At 51.5% G+C, this 21,763-nt stretch overlaps 1 protein-coding gene across 1 annotated transcript in view; it reads right to left on the bottom strand.

The window, feature by feature from the left end:
• SAMD10 (sterile alpha motif domain containing 10) overlaps positions 1-21,763 on the bottom strand; it is a 35,440-nt gene that overhangs the window by 12,148 nt on the left and 1,529 nt on the right. The window contains exon 2 of the mRNA XM_065414967.1: positions 8,114-8,298. Coding sequence (XP_065271039.1) covers positions 8,114-8,298 — 185 coding nt within the window. The remainder of the gene's footprint in view (positions 1-8,113; positions 8,299-21,763) is intronic.

Genomic DNA, 21,763 nt, shown 5'->3' on the forward strand with positions numbered 1-21,763 from the left:
GGTTTTCTGTAGTCAGGCTGCTAACAACTGGAAACCCCCCAAAACAGAGACTCCAGGGGACCACTCACCCTCTGCCCCACCCCAGTCGTGGATCCCCTAAATATCCCCACAGAAACTCTATCAATAAACTCCCTGCACTAGGAGGCAGAGAACCCTCGAGCATCCACTTTCTTTCCCCTGCATCTCTAGTGGTTAAGAGCATGAGGCTGGGAGCCTGGATTGGAATCTTGGCACGGCCATGCGACCCTGGGCAAGTCACAGAATCATAGGAGTGGAGGGACCTCGAGAGGTCATCTAGTCCAGTCCCCTGCACTCATGGCAGGACTAAGTATTATCTAGACCATCCCTGACAAGTGTTTATCTCTCATCCTCTCTGTGTCTTGCTTCCCTCAGCTGTTAAATGGGATTCCTTATGGAGAAGCACAGGGCTCAGAGCGCAGTGACCCTTGATGCCATGCCAGAGCAACGGCCTACCCGCTAGCCTTACTCATTGTCAACCTAGCTTGAAGCTTTTCTCTTAGTGGTCAATATGGGAAGAGACATCGTTGAAAAGCAGACTGTAGAGCTCCATGGGGGGGGGGGGGGGACACAAAAAGGCACATCCCGTCCCTTACCCAGGATCCCAAGAAGTTTTCGGGCCTTACTCTCATGGTGTCCCAGCCAACATTCAGTAGAACCTGGCTTGTCAATGGCTTCAGTGCAGCCAGAGGTACATGGCACATCCCTGCTTTCATTCACTCCAGCAGACCCTCCACGGCAAACAAAAGTCCAAGATTCAAACTCATTCTGGTGGCAATGTGATAGGGTTAAACTTGCCTCCCAGGCTATGTCACAAATATGTTCCTCACACCGAATTCCTGCCTTCGCCTTCACCCACCTGGGACACAGTCTCCCCTCTCCCACCCAAGAAGCTGCCTCCTGCAGCTGGCCCATGCACTCTGATTCTGGACAGCGCTGTCATGCAGACCAGAATGTCCCACCAGGGACTGGAGCATTGGCCCCGGGTGCACATCATGTGTCTTCATTGCCCTGGCCAAGTTCTGAAGCCTGCAGGTGGCTCTGGAGTTGTGGTAAAGTTTTCTTCTTCCCATTTGATTTTTACAGAAACTTCAGCGCTGCAAGGTCATTGCAACCTGGATTAAGCTCAGTACAAAGCAAATAACATGTCCCGAGCAGCAATAGCAGGGACTGACTATTCCAATCCTTCACGGAGAATGTTTCTGGCCAGCAGGAGTTCTCTTCCTGTCAGGAGTCAGCCCAATTAGGTGGGGAAATAGGCCTGGGAGGCCAAAGTCCACAGTTCCTTCTTAGTGCTCCTGAAAAGGAAGGTAATAATAGCCTTGGCTGGAGGCTGACACAGTCCACAAGTAGAGCAATGGGGCTCTGGGAGAGCTCATCGCAGGAACTACCTGGGCTGGAGGCCATAAGAAGACCCCTTTCTGCACAGACAGCGGCGGCTCCAGGCACCAGCACAGCAAGCGCGTGCCTGGGGCGGCAAGCCATGGGGGGGCGGTGTGCTGGTCGCCATGAGGGCGGCAGTCAGGCAGCCTTCGGCGGCATGCCTGCGGGAGGTCCGGCGGTCCCGCGGCTTCGGCAGCAATTCGGCGGCGGGTACGCCGAAGGCGCGGGACCGGCAGATCACCCGCAGAAACGCTGCTGAATCCGCATAACCAGCAGACCGCCCACAGGCGTGCCGCCAAAGGCCGCCTGACTGCCATGCTTGGGGCTGCAAAAAACATAGAACCGCCCCTGTGCACAGAAGCCCCGAGTCAAACCGTGCTCAGAAACAGAGCTTCCACCAATGATCACAGGTCCCGTTCGCTGCCCATATGAGCCAGGGCTGAATTTTTTAAATGTTTCTTATTAGCCACGGTGTTAGGGGAGGAAGGGTCGGCCAGTAGTTACAGCAGGGAACTGGGCATCAGGATTGTGCTCTCGACTCTGCCACACACTTACCACCTGCCCTCGGACAAGTTATTTAACTTCTTGGCCCCTCCATGTGTCACGGCACATTGGATGACACGCGGGTCGGGGGAGCAGCTCGGAAAAGGACCATAGAACTGCTCTCCTGCTCCTAGATAAGCAGGATCTTATCCACCCCACACCCTTCTTCCAGTTTGGTTTGGATTCTGTACAGGGAACCTCCTCCTTTGCGTGTCCTCATCTCCATGAAAGGAGGAGCTTTCTCTTCCGAGTCTTCGTTGAGATTGAGCTTTTCTGAGACAGACGGAAGCTGAATTCCCCAACGCCCGCCGTGGCTCAGCCTGGGCTGGAGGGATAGGAAAGGGCCAATGCATGCTGAATATAGCTGGGGCATATTCGAGGCAAGCAAGAAGTAGGGAGTGGTGTTTGGAAGCGGCAAGTAGCAATATGCCAGGATTCAGAAGGTCAGCTGCGTTTGTACTGCAATGTGCAGTGTCAACTTCCTTGTGTGAACACTGACTAATTAAGCAGGCGAAGAGAGACAATTAGTGCACCAGGAACTCAGACATTCCAGGATTACTAAAACTAGTCCCATGTCCTTGCCATGGCAAACACCAGCCAGCCACGGGCAGCTGTGACACGAACTTGCTGCCCCGTCCCTGCTTACAATCCGGTGCCTTTTATCAGCCATGACCTTAAATGTTCTACTTTGTGACTCCCTTTCAGGCAGCCGCAGGCGTCGGAGTGTGGCCAGGTTTTTGTCTGGGAAATAACCAGGGTAGGAATGCCCCAAACCCACCCCCTTCATGCACTGGCAATTGGCTGCACGAGGAGTGCTCAGATGAGTGGAGCTTTTTCTAGAGCAAATTTGGCATCCGAGGATGGATGAGGCTGAACGGCAGCTTTGCCCTCGAGGGCCGGGATCATGCGTGGTGCCTCCAGGTGGCGTAACACACACTGGCGCAGCCCAGGGGCAGGTGAGGGAAGCCACCTTTCTTTCCTCCTGATTTTGGATTAGTCAAAGGCAAAAATGACCCCGGAGAGGGCAGCTCTGCAACACAGCACTGCTCCAGAATCCCCCCAGCGTTCGACATGCACCTTTCTATCCTGAGCCTTGTCCATCAGCACTTCAGGGGGGAGCTCTGCAGAGCAGCCGTCAGCTGCCGACGGTGCCTGCACCAGGAGAATTTCCCCCTGGCCATCTTAGAGGCGTTTAAGGCCTCTGTACACCGCTACATCAGACAGGGGCTATAAGGGGCGGGAGAATCCCTCCTGAGATCTTTCGGGGGAATTTTGGGAAACTAGCTTAGGTGCATGTGGGCACATGCATGAGTGTTGGGGCTGTGTGTACAGGAGGGCAAGATTTTCAAAGAATCTGAATAGCCACTGAATAGCCTAACTACACACCACTGTTACTGTGATTTTTGTGAGCACAAATTGGGGAACTGCACACACTAGTTACCAGAACTGGCATTTGCACATGCCGTTACCCACTTTGCATGCACCGTTACATTAACTGCACGCATAACGTAGGGGTGCGCTTTGAGACCCTTCGGAAATCTGGCCCAGGAGTCACAAAGAGTTTCTGTTGGATATCCCACGACTCACGGAAACTAATGCAACAAGACATATTCCGAAGGTTCAGATTCCGGGGAGATGGGTAAGGAGGGGAAGGACTCTGGGCTTTAACATTTTCTCTCCAATACCCAACACATTTTCTGATGAAGGCCCGCCCTAGTGGTTTGAGCACAGGAGTGGGAGCCAGAGAATCCAGAGTCCTAATCCAGCTCTGATTTGGATTCCTGCTGTGGCCTTGAGCAAATCACTTAACTTCTCCATGGTCACAACCCTTATTCCCTCATAGGGGTGTTGGGAGAATGAATTCGTTGGGGGCAGGAATCAGCAAAGATGCAAAATGGAAAGATTCAGTTCCATGTGTTAAGCAAGTTGCTCATTTAAGTGCCACGCACATTTTTGCATGTCTCTTCCCCATCGTGGAGGACTCACCAGATTACGATCTTACATGGGCAAATCTTCCAGTGAGCTCAACGGCAGCATGGACAGGAAGGAGATTGTTATGTGCCTGTATGGAGCCTTTCCTCATTAAGGCCAAAATCGGCTTGCGTCCCCACAGTTCACCCCCATTCACACCCCGTTGAACATCTGGTTCTAATGCAGAACACGACTATTTGCCCACAGATATCAAAGTAACCAGCAATGATGGGAGAAGGAAAACAAAGTGCCTGAGCATAACAATGGCTCTTTAAAACCAAACAAAGAAACAATGCTGAGACCACAGCATCACTTATCCAAATAACCCACCCACGGGGTAATAGGCACTTAGGAACCCGCAATTTCCCCAGACAGGAGCGAGCCCTGCAGAACTCCTGGCGGTTCAGCACGTTTGCACAAATTGGCAAGCTGTCTGAAATCGCCTCTCCCCGTAACTGGCTGAGATTACACCTCGAACGTGACCGCTAAGCCAAACAGATGCAGCCCTGCACCTGGAAACTCTTTCAGAGCATACCATAAAATATTTCCTTTGCTTGCTCCAGATGGGAATCTTTCAACTTTCCTTCCCCCACCCCAGTGATTTTCAGACTGTCTCTGCTGGCCAGGGCAACTGCAGTCCTGAGCAGTAAGGTCACAGCGGGACGCCCTCAAGCTCTAGTGGCGGTCCGGAGAACCAGGCTCTGAGGATGGGAACAGCACGCACCGAGCCCTACTCATCTGCAGGTTCTCTCTTTTGTTATTTCTGCTCAGCTGGAAGCTCGGCATGAGTCCCTGGGCTCCTGAAGGTGGTAAATGGGGAAGTGTAATGAATCAATGGCTCTTCTTCCAGCTGGCTGAACTAAACTGTCTCTCTGATAAACTCACAGCCATGAATATCAAACACTGGTGTTTCAGGGACTGAGGTAGAGGCTGCCTTAAAGGCTGTTCTACTGGGAAGAGACCAAGGAACCATCTGCAAGGTATCTGCCTTTTAATGTCCTCCTTCCATGGGTCACGTGTGAAAGGGCTGCGAGGTCAGGGTTTCGAATACAGTCAAATCGCTTTGCATTAATTCACCCGGCTTTTCTTCATTAGCTTCTCTCGCTTGCAGGGACAACAAAAGTTGAAACCTCTCTCACCTTGAATGCCTGCCTTGGGGACGTGGAGTCAGCCAGCAGGGAGAGAAGACAAGCTTCAGAGCAGTTAGGATTCCAAGCCAAGCGGATGCCATGGCCCATTTCTGATGGGACTGCGTGACAGGGGGCAGCAGCGTTGCTTCCTAGTCCCCAGTGAACCAGGACTCAACCCCAGCTCCGCTTCCCCCTCCCTTTGCACAGGTGCTCAGGGGAAGGGGTACAAGGATGGCTGCTTGGGACAGAGTTGGGAAAGTCAGGGGCGGCACCCACGGCTCATAGGGCAGGGCTGGAGCCCTAGCTGCTGCCTGGTCCTTTTCTGATGGTAGCCACTTAAATTTTCCTCTCTCCTAGCAAGAGACCTTGCTGACCACAGCTGCATTTCTCCACTAAGCCATTGCCCCAGCTGACAGTCTGGGGGTTACCACTACTCAGGCACCCAGAGGTGGATCGCCACAGGGAGGGGGTGAGATCTACTTTGTTTTTCTAATCCCAGAGAAAAACGCCCTCCAGGGAGCATCTCCTGAGGCCACCCTGGGTTCACTGCAGGGACTAAAATAAAAGCAAACATGCTGCAGCCATCAGACCCGTCTCTAGCTCAGTCACTGGGGAGCTCCAGCTGGAAGGGCTGGAGATTTTCTCATCAAGACTCTGTTAATCTCACCCAATGCTTGAGACCTCTGACTGTCCCTGAGGAGCAAATTACATTGACATCAGGAGAAAGGAGCCTGCGAGTCCATGGATGCAGAAGTGGGTCCTGAGCAGAGTTTGACAGGATGGGCTCAGCACAGACCGCAGCAGGGCAGCTACCTCATGCTGGCCTGCCCGTCCATGGAGACCCAGCCCTGCTGCCCTGGAGGGTGAAATGGGAATTTAATCTCCATGGGTCATCTAGGGCTTATGTACACAGAGACTCAGCGCGTGGCAAGCTGAGGCTGTGTGAATCTGCTGCGCACAGACTGGCCGGGTGGTCCCTGCTCTTGGGCACTAAAAGTCCCCTAGCGCACGTTCACCTACTCCCACGTCAAGCAGCAGCGGGTCAAAGTGCACCAGGGACCTTTTAGTGCGCAACAGCAGGGTCCGCGCAGCCAGTTAGCGTGCTGCACATCCACACCCCTGCTTCCCGTGCACTAAGCCGCCATATGGACACGCCTTCAGCCCTGGACTTCTCTGCCAACACTGCCAAGTGGAAGTGGGCCCCTATTAGTACAAACTGGATTGTGGGCACTTGGCAAACCCGGAGCTTGACTGAAACCCACCAAACTCATTTCACAAACGGGAGGGGGCCACTGAACTGTCCCCCAGGCACTCACAGTGTGTACTGAGCACTGGGGAAAGGAAATTAAACGTCAGCTGCATCCTGGCCAGGAGGAGGCAGGATGAACACGCAGCTGGAACGAGATATTGCAAGTTTAAAGCCAGACGCGCGCATTGCATATTTTCTTAGGGTCTGAGTCAAAGTCAATGGCAAGGCTCCCCAGGTCTTCAGTGGTCCTTAAGCACCAAAGGAAGTTACAGCCTGGTTGTAGTTGGTGGGGTTGGTTTTTAATGCTGCAGAATTAAATCAGAGGCCAAGACATTCAGCACAGAGAGACACGGTCTTCTCTCTGCACAGAGTGACGCTGAGCTGGAGGCACGAAGCAAAATGCTTCTGGCACCCTTAACTCAGCCTCTGATGGACAGGAGTTTGTACTGGAAATGAAAGAACTGATGATGCAGAATTGCTGGTGTCAGCACCTTTTGCCTCCCTCCTTGGGAACACTCCAGTGATGAGGCAGCACTGACTAGTGCCTTATCATTAATAGCTAGTAATAACGAATACAATGCCCCTGTGGGTTCACCTGCCTACTTCCTTCCCCAACAGGCCAGTCAGGACTGCAGTGAGACCTTTTGCAATGAAAGGACAGCAGGCGCCCCCAGTCATGGCTGGAGCAAAATGCAGTAGGCTGCCACATGGTAGCTTCATGGAGAAAGAACGCCAGGGCAGTCACTGCAGAGATGGGGCCAGAACCAACCCCCCGGACTTTGGGGGAGTTTGGTCCAGACTCTGTAGCTCAGGCGCATCTCTGCTGCAGAGATCTAGCGTTACACCCCTATGGCTTCAGTGGCAGGTACTGAATGCCGTGCATAAAGCAGGCTTTAGAGTCAGTCTACACTGCAGTTGGAGGTGTGTGATTGAAACTCTTTAATCTAGTTCGCATGGGTACTAACAGCAGCGAAGACACGGCAGCAAAGGCCGTACAAGCCGGCCTGGAAGCCTGGGTACATACTTCCATTCCTAGCTTGTGCAGCTGTGTCTTCACTGCTATTTTATCCATGCTAGTTAGACTGAAGCTAGGCTGGGTACGTCTACCTGAGCTGCAATCACACCTCCAATTGCACTATCAACATGCCCTAAGGGAACACTGCAGCACGGTGTGTACAATACAGAACCCATGCCCACTCCAGGTCCCCACGCCTGCTCAGTGCAGGACAGCAGCATGCACTCTGCTGATGAACCCACGTGCCACTGAACCCCAGCGGCAGGTGCAGCCTGCCTAATAAAAGTCCCACTTCTCTTTTCAGCTTCAAAGCCCTGCAAAAAAAGAGAATTAACAATGCTTCCAGGTTCCACTCCCCACCCCTACTCCTTCCACACGGTGGGGTTTTAAAGTCCCCTTTCAATAATCAGCTCTTAAATTCTGCAGGTTATGGACTCATCATGAGAACGTAAAGCAAAATCAGGAGCCTGCTCTTGCGAGATGCTGAGCTCCGCGGGAGAGACACTCCCCTTAAAGTCAACGGGTTGGGAGGGTGTTCAGCACATTACAGGATCAGTCTGGGAGAACAGACCTTCTCTTTCCCTGCTAGGCAGGCAAAAGGAGTGCGAGCTCGGAGATCAGAGCAAGCCAGAGCCTAGGACTGTGACACCTCATGCACTGGCAGAGGGTGGGGATTAGGGGGAGAGCATGCTGGAAATGTGCTGGAAGGGTCCCCTCTATCCCAAAGGGCCATTCAGCAGTGCACGTAGACATGGCTAACGCCCCATAAGAGGCGAGGAACGTGCACTCCTGACAGGCTGGTACCTGTGAGCCTTCGGTTCCCGGCTGCTGTAGGAGCTTGACAGTCCTGCCTCCTGCTGACCTCTGACTCCGCCCGTCATGCCAGGTGAGGCTGCTGCCCGTGTTCCGCTGCAGACGGTAGTTGAGGTTTTCGGCCGACACCGTGTGCTCCAGGAGGTTCCGGCAGAAGCTGAAGTGCGCGGCAGCGGCTGGGGAGGAGAACGATTTATATCAGAAAGACAACAAACATACCCCATGCACCAGCGTCCTCCCACAGCTGCCCAGATTGCCCTATGCGCTGCTGCTCAAGAGGCACAGGACTGAGTCCACGTCCTCCAGTCTTCTTCTCTACCCCTGAGGCCGAAGGATCTGAGAAGGATGTGGAAGTGCACCACATTGGCAAAGCCTGTGTTGCTTTCCCCTCCGGTGGCTGGTCCTCTAGAGGAGAACAGCCTACTACTGCTACCTGCTCTTAGCTGCCGTGGCAGAAGTCTGTTCTACAAGTCCCAGAGCAACCATGCAGGAGAGGGCTGTTGCTATGGCAGCGCTTGTGGCCAGGAGAAGGGCTTGCTGGGAGGACAGGGAGTATTTTCCAGTAAGAAGCCGGTGAGGCCGTTCTAAAGGAAGGAAGCTTGTCTGTGGGCCGCACAGGGAGCAGAGGCAGCATGTTAGCAAGCCCAGCTCTTCTGAAGGAACAGGAAATCAGCCCCAGTTCTCAGTGACCAGCTTTGGCTGCCAGCAGACAGTGCCGCAGGCACTTAAATGCACAACGACACCCAATGGGGCCGCAGCCGCTGATGAGGAGCCATGCACACGGGCTGCAGGAGCTCCGACCACAAACCTCAGCTCCGTGAGGAAATGGGCTGGCTATGGAGCTGCGTACCAGATGCATTCCCAGGCCCCTCTCCCACTGGCAGGTGGGCTGCTAAGCCCCTCGCTCAGCTGCGTTTGGGTTGGACACAGGTGCTGCATCGGCGCTGATTCTGGAGGCTTTGATGTAGAGCTCCCCCGAGCCCAGGGCTGGCTAACTGGGTCCCCTGGGCCTGAAACCGCCACACACACACAGGCAATACCATTACATTTAGTGTCCCAGCAAATTAAGGCTTATTGGAGGGGAGTTTGCCCCAAGCAGCCATGTGACCAGCTAGGACCCGTTAACCCTTTAGAAGCTACAGTGCCTTAAACTCGTTGGCACTGGCCTTCTGGTCTGCGGGGCCCCATGCTGTGATGGGGGGTGGGGGAAGCAAAGAGGAGGTTGAGCAAAGAGCTGCTTAGGGGGAGGTGCAGTGTGGAGCTCTGAGTGTGAACGGGACCCTCCAGCTGTGGCTTGAGCTTTAGGCTGGCCTGGCCTGCCCCACACATGCCGCTCTCCCATGTGGGGGGAGGGGACGGAGTGCCCTTTTGCTGTATGGATCCCCTAAAACTTCTCCAGTCCGGGCACTGCCAGCAAAGACGTACCGTACCCTGACGAAATGCCAGAGAGCTCTGCAGTGAGGAGCCCACAGGCCAGGGCTCGCAATGGCGCAGGAGCAGTGTCTCGGACCATTGCTGGGCAATCCTGGTACATTTTCCAATGGTATTTGAGCACCAAAAATGCTGAAGAGGCAACATCCCAGGGGCCGCGTGCTGGGAGCGTGATCCGTGGAAACCACGCTCCAGTTCAGAGGGGCAGGAAGTAAAAATAGGAGGACAGGAAGGGGTCGGGGTGTGTGTGTGTGTGTGTGTGTGTGTGTGTGTGTGTGTGTGTGTGTGTGTGTGTGTGTGTGTGTGTGTGTGTGTGTATAAAAGAGCCGTACACCTCTGCTCCCGAAACTGCCAGACAGGGTCTGTATAACCCGGGGTCCCGTGCTCTGTGCTATGACCAGGCCCTTGTTACCTGCCGTTCCCAGAACCAGACTTGAGGAGGGCTGGGGGCCTGGTGGGTAGAGCAGGACGGGCCTGTGTTGTCTGGCTGGCTGCTGGAGGATCGTGAGTGCCGGGGGTGCTGCCTCTTGCCACCTCGCGCCTGTGAAACCATCCTGTCTGTTCAGATGGCTGCTGTTACCACGGCAACAGATTCTGCGACCTGAGGAACAGTGGGTCTGTGCTGCGGGCATTCCCAGCGCTACCCCAGTCCTGCTGCTAACCCCCCCGGCCCCAACCACTTGATACCAGTCCCCCCAGCCCCTCCCTTCCCACAGCCCAGCCCAGTTTTCCTTCAAAGGAAAACACCTGATGTTTCCTGTGCAGAGATTTTGGTAACCGTGTCATGATGGGAGGCCTCAAGCTTCTCATCGCTAGCGAGCCAGTGAAAGGCTGTGAGCAGCAGGCCGAAGCCCCTTGGACTGAAGGAATGGCAGGCGTGGTCTGAGAGTGCGCTGGCTGTGGGTACCCCTGTACGGGCTTTATGGGCATATCGTCTGTGGGTGCTCATGCATGGGGCTGTATGAGGGACTAAGACAGGGGCGGGCAAACTTTTTGGCCTGAGGGCCGCATCAGGTTTCGTAAATTGTATGGAGGGCCAGTTAGAGGAGGGGGTTGTGGCCCGGCCCCCACCTCCTATCTGCCCTTCCCCGGGGACTCTTGCCCCATCTAACCCCCACGTTCCCTGACAGCTCCTCTGGAACCCCTGCCCCATCCACACACCCCCGCTCCCTGTCCCCTGACTGCCCCTGGACCCCCGCCGCCCCATCCAACCCCTCCTCTCATTCCTGACGGCCCCTCCGGGATCCCTGCCCCATCCAACCACCCCTTCTCCCTGTCCCCTGACTGCCCCCGGAACCCCTGCCCCTGACTGCCCCCTGCTACCCCATCCAACCCCCCCCTCTTTCCTGACGGGACCCCTGCCCCCATTCAACCCCCCTTTTCCCCCCCGACCACCATCCACACCCCCTGACCACCACCCTAAACTCCCCTGCCCTCTATCCAACCTCCCCTGCACCCTGCCCCCTTACCGCGCTGCCTGGAGCACCGGTGGCTGGCGGTGCTACAGCCGCGCTGCCCAGCTGGAGCCGGGCCACACCGCCCAACTGGAGCCAGCCACGCCGCCGCCGCCATCACGCAGCACAGAGACCAGGTCAGGCCGGGCTCTGCAGCTGCGCTGCCCCAGGAGCTCACAGCCCCGCCGCCCAGAGCATTGCGCCGGCGGCGGAGCGAGCGAGCTGAGGCTGCGGGGGATGGGGAACAGCAGGGGAGAGGCCAGGGCTAGCCTCCTGGGCCAGGAGCCCGGGGGCTGGGCAGGACGGTCCCACGGGCTGGTTGTGGCCCTTGGGCTGTCGTTTGCCCACCCCTGGACTAAGATCTCACTGTTTAGACTACAATGAACAATCTGAAGCCACACAAAGAGAAGCTCCTCTCCAAGGATACCTGAGGCACTGTAGGAATGAAAGGGTTCAAGAAAACCATCATTCCATTGGGCGCTAATATCTATAGTTAAGGATCGGGGGTAGCCGTGTTAGTCTGTATCCACAAAAACAACAAGGAGTCCGGTGGCACCTTAAAGACTAACAGATTTATTTGGGCATAAGCTTTCATGGGTAAAAAGCCTCACTTCTATAGTTGGGATCTCTAGGGGTGATCCCTAACTTGAAAAGAAAAATCAACCCTTGTGCAACAGGAAACTGAAATCTAAGAAAATGCCACTCACTCAAATGATACGTTGTACAGAACTAAACCTAGCCAAGGAGTAGGACGAGGAGTAATGGGATCACATTCAGCAGAGAGAAATATCAAACGTTTCCTTTAAGAGTGAGAGCAATTAGGCTGTGGAATGGTCTCCTAAGGGATGAGGTGGAAATGCCATTGTCTGAGACATTTTAATCTGACTTAAGGAATCTTTAGGGAACACACTGTGGAAAGCAATCTTACATTGGTCCCCAAGGGAGGAACTAAATGACGGAACAGCTTGAAAGGACTATGGGTCCCTGAAAGGGAATGTCCTCCTTTCATTAATTTTCAGAAATAAAGAAAAGCTCTCGTCAATTAATTACGACATAAACCAGCTAAGAGAATAAGGGGAAACGGAATGGGAAACTGGTCTGATCTAAGAATGGGCTTGCTAAACGTATCTGCTCTCCTCTATAAGCCATGAAGGTTCTGATGACACCCTGGATCGTGAGAGGATATGGGATTATTGCTCGGTAAACCACTGCAACAATTCTCTTGTGATTACTTCTTCTTTTAATATAACAAATGGAGCGGAGTCTTTCATGCAAATGCAACTGCATAGCGAAACCTGGTGCTCGGAGGCCGTGTAGGTACTTAGATAGAGAGCTAAGTCAAATCAGTGCAAGGGCCGAGCAACAGAGGCCACCCCACTGCAAAGAGGGGTCTGCTGGAGAAGCCAGTCACAGGTAAATACCAAAGGCATCAGTAACTGGGAACAATGAGAAGCCAACAGGACTGTTCTGAAGAAGTGCAGAGGTTTAGATGGAAAGGGCTATTTCATCATTCTGATGCCAGCGCCGTGTAATGTGACTTTGACATCACAGATGGGAGGGGACCTTTTCTTAAAGAAGAGGGGAGATGTAAATGCTGACCTCATCCACAGGTTATTAAGCATTATAATATGGCCGTCACAGAAGTAAAAGCCCCACTGGTGGCTGAACGTTCCAAGCCAGGGTGATAGCGGTTACCAGCCGCCCTCAGAAACACAAGAGCCAATCGACAAGAGTTTGGGGTTTTTCCCCTTTTAAAAACAAAAGTATTATATAATAGACATGATGCACCCACAGATGGATTGCTCGGTCTAGAATCATTTGTCTTTATGGGCCCTCATTAGGGGGATATTAGATTCTAAAGCCATGCCATGTTTGGCTGCTTACGTCCTTTGCTGATGGGACCGTAATTCATAGATTCCAAGGGCAGAAGGGACCATGCTCACCATCTGGTCTGATCTCCTGTATAACACAGGCCAAAGAACTTCCCCCCCAAATAATTCCTAGAGCAGATCCTTTGGATAAACATCCAATCTCGATTTAAAAATTGTCAGTGATGGAGAATTCACCAGGACCCTCTGTATATTGCTCCCGTGGTTAATTACTCTCACCATTAAAAATGTATGCCTCATTTCCAGTCTGAATTTGTCTCTCTTCAACTTCCAGGCATTGGATTGTGTTAGACCTTTCGCTGCTAGATTGAAGAGCCCATTATTAGCTAGCAGCTGGTCCTGCTGTTACCCTGAGGCTGTTGAAGAGAGACAGCTCCACGGCGGGACCCCTCCAGTTTAGTTCATGTGCTGTGTAATGACATCCACGTACGTACCCACAATGTGTGTGTTATTTACATATATAAAATTGGGTGTGTAAGGAGAAGCTGGCTTCAGCTTTCACCGCAGCAGGACTAGCATCCCTTCCCAGAATACTTGCATCTAGTGTGGCATGTAGTACAGAAGGGGTACGCAGGGGAGCAGGGGTCCTGCTCTGTTAAAGAACTCCTTTAGGGGTCCTGGCCTGAAGCTGAAAGACAGGGACCTGTTTCCAAAGGTCATTATCCTGCATCCATCCCCACAGTATCTGAGGCTCGCACAGGAGCTCAGGTTCCTGTATTCAAACCTGGTCTGAGACGAGCCAACAGTGTCAGAGAGCAGGCAGCAGATGGGAGAAAGGCAAAAAATGAAAGCGCTCTGAATAAAGGCAGTGTACGGAGCGCCCCGATGGGTTTATGCTCCGATGGAGACAGGCAGCAGTTGTATTATCCCAGAGCTTGGAGGCAGTTCTTTAGAAACCTTCTGCTCCCTTCTCCCAACCAGCCCTCGGGTTTCAACTCTCTGGTTACTCAACAGCACTTAGTTCTGCAGCACAGGAGCAAAAGTCAAGGGGTCGCTCAGCAGGGGCCGGAGTCCATTCTTTCTAGAGCAAGAGGGCTCAAGGTACAAGCAGATCAGCAAGCCCTAGCTTTTCCTTTCAGGACCCGATGGAAGAGATTTCCTGTCTTTGCATAGGAAAGTACAGAGGCCAAGCTCAGTGGGGCCCTGATCCATGGCTCTCATACACTACAGTAAATACAGTAATAAAGCCACACAGATGAATGCTCAACAGCAGAGCCACAAAACCAAAAGCATCAACCGATTTCCTCCTACGATGACCCTAACGGAACAAATTCAAAAATCAGCCAGGCCTTTGTCTCCTTCTGCACGGACTATAACTCCCTTTGCTTAGGCTGCCCCTGGGCCCGCTTCTCCAGAGCCAGTGTTTGCAAAGACGCCTCTGCCCACCTCCAGACAAACACAAAGAGGCATGACCCCATCCCTTCCTGTTCTCAGACACATCTCCCTGCCGGTTGGAGCACCAGCCTTTTACACCAACAGGGAACTGGGTCCTTGCACCGCAGGTTCACCAGACCAGACCCAGCCTTCCCGGGTTGCACCGCGACGGCTCCGTATTCCGTCGTCGTGGGAGAAGGGTGGTCGCCCTGGCTGCAGCCTCAGAAGAGGATGAACGAATGAGAGCGAGCCAGCGCTGGGCGAGTCCCTTCTGCCCTCAGACCCCTGCCATACCTGACTGACTCCTCCTGATCGGCGCTTCAGCCTCCTGCCAATATGCAGCACTCAGTACCCTCTGCTTTTTCTGCGAGCTGGGCAGCGACCCAGCCAATCAGCAATGCAGAGAGGGGGATTAAGACCCTGGCATTCTTTATACACAGCACTCTCCTGCTGACAGCACAGCCAAAGCTCCCCTCCCCCCAGGTCATTGTCCTTAGATAATCCCCTCTTCTATCCCCCACCCTCCAACCCCCTTGCTAAGCTCCTTCATTTACATGGCCAGGGAGTGACACAGAAGGGCAGAATGTAAACTACTCTGAAAAGGGCTTAACCCGCTACCACTAGACCTAAATATCTGCCTGTCACTTCCTCTGCTCGCCCCTTCTAATCCTGTGTCAAGTGGAGATTATACGCGGAGGTGAAAGAGTTCTCCAAGAGGGGAAGGAGCCTTGTTCGGTGCATCTACGCAGCAGCTCCCCAGTGGAGACAAAGCTGCCAGTGGAAACCCAAATCGACAAATAAAATGGAGGGTGAGGGCCTGTGGAATTCCTGTATGTCACAGTTCAGTGGTCACCAGCTGCCCGCACTGTTTGGAAAGCGGAACTCATCTGAGAATTAGGAAAGCAACACTAGCCGCAGGGCTAAACTCCAGGAGATCCAAGTTCTGCTCTTGGCTCGATCCCAGACTTGCTGAATGCTCCTTATCTCCGTGCCTCCGTTTCCCCACGTTAAGGCTCTTCATTTTACTCCCCTGGGATGCTGTGCATAGAGCTGAATCAGGAACGCTGGGCTGGAACAGTTTTCCATTAGAACAATGCAGTTCCCCCCGAATTGAAGGGCTTTGCTAAATCACGTGGATTTCACCAAACTTTAATTCAGAGGAAAACAAAAGGGGAGGAGGTGAGTTTGATTATGTCCCATTTTGACATAATCCACATTTCAATTTTTCCTTTCCAAATGCCACTGCATTTCCAGTTTTTAAAGAGATCCGCACACAAACAGCTCTTTTGGCAATTTCGCTTCCATGGAGAATTTCAACATGTGTAGGGTTTGTTCCAAATCAGAATGAAATCGAATTCTGAAATCGCAAAATCCTCCTGGGGACGGAATCTCTGTCCTCTGCCCGGCTCTCGTGGTGCGGCCTCACTGGTTCGGGCCGCCGCGTGCTGGCACCATGGAGCCCGGGGTGGGCGGGGAGCAGGGGGGCTGGAACAATTTGTATATTGGAGGTGCTTGGAGCCATTGAACCAAACTGTAAACCCTGTATATGATGGAAACCACCTCAAGCCAGGGGTGCTGCAGCCCCCCAGCCCCCTTAGTTCCAGCATCTATGGTGAGGATTGGCATAGAGCTGCACCGTCCTGTCCCAGAGGGAGATCTTCTCATTGCAGCACAATGCCTCCAGGAGCTGAGCACCCTCCCGCCACTAAACTGGAGCAGTCCTTGCACTCAGGGGCATACTAGGAGTGACCAGGTGTGCAAAGAGCAAAGGTGCATTTCCTCCTCCTAGCCCTGAGCAGGGGCTCGTCGGAACTGGGCAGTGAGAGAGGCTGGGATGGAAGGCGCTACAGAAACAGAGTATTAATCGTCATTTTTACTCACTGCTTGCAAGACTTTGGCTCCTTTACTTAGCAGGCATGTATGAAACACAGAGAGAGAAAAAGGTAGGAGACTTTAATCTTCTCAGCTTTCTGCCTCCCTCGCCTGTATTAACGGAGCTCATCCCGTCTCCCCAACAACCCAGCACATCTCTTTACGGAGCATTTCTCATCCCCAAAGCACCGGGTCAAGTCTTGGACCCATGGGCAGAGCCTGAGGCTGTCTACACTCCGAGCGCTTTGCTGGGATGGGATCACAGGCATACTGCACCTGCAAAGTGCTCCTAGTGTGGACCCAGCTATACTGGCCAAGCCATGCTTTTACTGGTATTGCTAATTCCATCCTTCTATCCCCAAGTGAAACAAGCTTGGAAGCAGAGCTTCGCCAGTATAACTATCTCTACATGAGGGGTTTCTGCGGGGGGGGGGGGGGGGGGGGAGTGTCACACCTCTTCACACCCCTGAGCGACACAGCTATGCCAGCAGAAGTCGGTAGTGTAGACACAGCCTGTCAGGGACCTTCAGCCAGGGAACTTCAGCTGGGTTCAGAGGGATGTAACCTTTCTCCTCCACCAACCCACTGCCATGGCACACCCACATCCCCTGTGCTCCCCCACATCCAGGCCAGTCACCAGATCACTTGCTGCGCCTGTGCCGCTCCCGTTCTCACCCTAAATCCCTCTGCCCGCAGCCTTCTCCGCAGCAGTCAGAGGCCAAGTTCTTCACTCACATATGGCACGGGGGGGAGTTCTCCTGCCCTGTATGGGCCTTCTGCAGCCTGGCCACACACCCTGCTTTGGGGGCCACCTACATACCCAGGATCCTCCCCTAGTCCCCTCACCCTTGTAAGGCAGGCAAATATCATTAGCTCCACTTCACAGATAAAATGAGGTGTCCAAGGCCATAGACACCGGGAGTTCATGTCAGAAATGGAGTGACAGCTCAGGCGTTCTTGTCTCCTATGCATCTCCACTTACCCACATGTACTTGACACTTACCTCACCTGGTCTATTCGTCCTATACAATCTCACTATCCTGCCTTACCCCTCTTAAAATGCTATTTGGCTTCAGCTATGTTCTTCCAAGCCTACCTCTTTCCCACCATACTTCCTTTCCTAAAAAAAATAATACTCATGATCTGTTCCTTCGCCGCAGCTCGCCTCAGAGCAGGGGATCCCTCCTCGCTTTATGGGGTTCTTGCCATTTCAAAACATCTCTGCTGGGGTCAGTCAACCAATCATTTGCCTACAGTGAAACTCGGCAATAAAAAAAAAACAACTTGTAAATTATTCTCTTTGATTTATTGTCTTTTTGTAATCATAATAATACTTAGCACTTCTAGAGCAGCTTCCAGCCAAAGATTGCAAAACACTTGACTAACATTAATTAAATATTGCAATACCTTTGGGAGCTAAATACAAAGAGGGAAGCTGAAGCAGCAAGATTAAGTAATTTTCCTAGGGTCTCACAGCAGTTCAGGAGCAGAGGTGGGAATAGAACCCAGGACGCCTTCTGACTTCCAGTCCTCCGCTCTAAGGGATAGAGTTCACTCCCCTTAAACAGCTAGATGAGAACAAATAACTAATTTTTCAGTTTGGGGCCAAACCAAAAAAATCTGAAAAAAAAAAAAAAACCAAAAAAAAAAAACATTTCAGGTTGAACAAAATGTTTCCTTTAACCCAAAGTGAAGTTTTGGTTTCAGATCATTTCTGGGTGTCTCATTCTTTCTTTCTTTTTTAATTTAGCGAAGTTTTGAAACAAGATGCTCTTTTGAAACAAAAAAGTCAACGTGAAACATGTTGAAAAGAAAAATCATAAGGTTTCATTTCAAAATGAACTTTTGACAAATAAAAAAAAAAAACCTTCCCATTTTTTTCCTGCATGAAACTATACTATTTGTCAAACTTGATCCAAATTCATGAATAGTTTTGGTGACCTGAAAAATGCCTTTTTCAGTAAATTTATTATTCTCCAAAAAAAAATTCACCCAGCTCTACCCAGGAGTCCTGAATTCCAGTTCTGACCTGGCCCCCCCCAGTCTAATCACTAGACAACACTCCCTCCTTTAGAGTAGGTTTCACTGGATTTCTAGACAGCACTGGTTCTTGTACCCTCTTGCTGCGTTCCCCCTACCAGGCCAAGCTGCCGTGCTTAGCAGCAGTAAGTGTTGAACCAGGAAGAGAAAGGGTTATTTTTTAATCAACCTGGTTCATTCCATCCCTGTAGCATTTCAGCCTCCACCAGCAGTGACTGGAGATGAGCCTGTCCTAAATCTTCCTGGGAGATAGTTTTTTGTCCCCAGACTTCACCTAACAGGTTAGCATGCGTGCTCTGAACAGAAAGACAGTGGCTGATCCCCCCGCTGCGTTTTCTCTCATTACACTTTGATTTGTTTCAGTGCCTCTCCCCTAATGCTGGAAAGGCCAGAGAGACAGAACAAGGCTAACCTGCTGCATGGAAACCCATAGCAGCTGTTGCTTTCTGTGATGGGTGATAGAAACATAGGCATTGCATATAAATTCACAGCCTAGGGAGCTTCTTAACTGTGCATGCATCTTGGTTGGGTTCAGAATGGGTGAGAGTCTGGCTAGAAAAAGGTTGGGAGCTGCCATTCAGAACAGCACAGGAAGATGGAGTTTATTCAACTCACTTTCAAAATACACAGCGGCTTCAATTTCCCCCCCCCCCAAGTCACTTTTAGCACTAGCTACGTCTTGATGAAAAATAGATGTTACACGAGCTCAGTGCAACAACCGCTACGACTGGGCAGGGGAGGAGAGGAAAATGTATGATTTCTGAATCCTCCACAACAGATCCCACTGTTCAGTCCAGGACCTGAAAACACTGAATGAGACAGACAGTCAGTGGCAGTGTCTCAGGGTAGGGACTGCCCAGTGTTTTGAGTCGGATGCAGTTTGACCGCTACCTGCTGCTATAAATTTGCTTAGAACAGACTTGATATGTCAGTTTTGCCAACCCACTTGCAGAAGTTACCAACCATCCCTTGAGAGAGAAATTTCAAGCAGCCAAATTCATATCAAAAGCATACAAATTAGGAGCAAGATTCCCATCACCTGGCAAAGAGGAAGGATTGCCCAGTGGTTAGCCCACTAGCCTAGGACCCAAGGATATGTCCACAGTGCAATAAAACACCTGCAGCTGGCCCACATCAGCTGACTCAGGTTTGCAGGGCTCGGCTATAAAATTGCATGTAGACATCCAGGCTTGGGCTAGCGCCCAGCCTCTGCAACCCTGCAAAGGGAGCGGTCCCAGAGCCCAGGCTCCAGCCTGAGCCTAGACATCTACACAGCAATTGTATAGTCCTGCAGCTGAAGCCCAGTCAGCTGACACAGGCCAGCCACAGGTGTTTTATTGCAGTGTAGACATATCCGGAGAGTCCCAGGTTCAGTTCCCTGCTATGCCACAGATTTCCTGTGTGACCTCAGACAAATCATTTAACCTCAGGCTATAAAATGGCCTTATCTGCCTGACCTCCCAGGGCTGTTGTGAGGATAAATACTTGAAAGCTTAGAGGCGCTCAGATACTATGGGAATAGGGGCCTGTTAAGTGCAAAATAAAAATGGCAGATCTCTGTAGGGCTCCAGCTCTCCCTCCCTGTGCAGATCTAGAAAAGCAGAACATCAGCACACAAGTTAGAGAGGTGAATTTTGCCTCAGGAAAATAAGCTCCATTTAAAATGTGTGAGTGATTTTGCTGTTCATGAAAAGGAAGAGGTAATACCCGGAGAAAGGCAGATAATTCCTACATGTACTGCAGCCCTGCTATTCCATACCCGGTGTACCTCAGTCTTCACCTGCGACACTCCCGCTATTCCAATTAGGGTGACCAGACAGCAAATGTGAAAAATCGGGACAGGGGTGGGAGGTAATAGGAGCCTATATAAAAAAAAGACCCTAAAATCGGGACTGTCCCTATAAAATTGGGACATCTGGTCACCCTAATTCCAATCTTCCCTTCACCTCCGGAGATAGCCCCTTTGATGCACCTGTTTCCTCTCTCAATTGCCAGTCCTTCTGAACCGTGCCAGACTTCACGGGGGTTTACAGACTGGGACAAACGTCAATAGGGGGCCTAAATATGGGGCCATAAAACTTATTTCAGAGTCTCTTATTTAACAACAACAACAAAAAAGAAGAAGCCCAAAGGAAATAATTCAAACTCATACAAAACACAAAGGCACAGCCTTTGCATCTACTTTGTGTGCACAGTTACTGCAGCTGTGTGCAGTAAAACGTGCACGTGCAAGTTAGGAGTGCACAAATGTCTCTTTCACACACAATTCTGGGAAATCTGGGCCCCAAAATCTTGAACTTCCTCAGAGAAGAAGGCTGGGTCCAGTGGTCAGCGTGCTAGGCAGGCTATGGGAGACCTGGGATGAGTTCCTGCTACGCCACACCATCCTCTATGATTCTGGGCAAATCACTTAGTCTCTTGGTGCCTCAGTTCCCCATCTGCAAGATGGGGATAATAGCACTTTCATCTTATTGGGTGCTGTGAGGAGTAAAAACTGTGATGTGCACAGATACTATGGAGTTGGGGCTCACATAAGTACCTACAATAGATTAGCATTTCTGCTACTGGGTATAAACTTCCTACAGTGCGTTAGAGAAGTGTGCTTTATGATGAACAAAAACCGTTTGTCATTTTGCTGCATTTCCAACTTCCCCATGGGAAAGAGACATTTAGCACCTAATGGTGCAAGAAACTAGCCTGCAATCAAGAAGATGGATTTGTGGTTCAGATTAACTAGAGGCCCGTTGCATTTCCTTCATTGCTTGCAGCAGGAAAAGAAAAAACAATTAAGGTTCTTCTGGGGCTTCTTAGGACTGGTGAATATATCACATCATTCACTCATGGAATGGGTCCCCAGAGGTCATGCCTCGCCTTTGACACCTTCACCATGTGAACCACAAAATAAATTGGCCTTCGTGTTATTTTACTTTTCCCCTTCAGCTGATCTTCGAATGCTGTAAAGGATGGAGAATTCCACTCGACCCTCTGGGAAAGATTCCTGGGCACTGGGGCGTTAGTGACATGGCTCCCCTGAGAAGAGTGGTTCTTAGCACATCGGATCATTGACGCTCCAAATTATGACATGGCCTTCCCACCCCCAGCCCAAGCTTCAATGCAACATATGGCTCATATTCTACCCCCCATTGTATCCAGAGATCCCCATTGGCTTCAGTGAAATTACATGCCTTTAAAGGGACGGCTTGACACCAATGAACCAATTCATTTCTATTATCAATGAAGTTACACTATGGCCCCATTTTGCCCATTAAGTGTGTATCAGAGCCTTGGATTATGCTAATCCAATATTCCATACTGGCTTCGTCTAAAGCTCTCTCATTGAATATTTACATTGTCAATATTATTTTGTTATTTTAAAATTAATTTACATTGAGAGATCAGGTCGATGCCTTTTCCTGCTATTTCATCTGGGGGAGAAGAAAGAAGAGAGAAAAGAAAACAAACTGTACCTGCTTTATTCTGTTTCCTGCACTGAATTCCTGATTTTGATTTGAAAATTAAAGCTAGGGCCAGGTGAAATGCAAGGAGTGACAAGGACAAGAGAGAATGGGCCTGTTCCTATA

Source organism: Emys orbicularis, chromosome 12 (genome assembly GCF_028017835.1).
Source record: "Emys orbicularis isolate rEmyOrb1 chromosome 12, rEmyOrb1.hap1, whole genome shotgun sequence".
Lineage (NCBI taxonomy): Eukaryota > Metazoa > Chordata > Testudines > Emydidae > Emys > Emys orbicularis.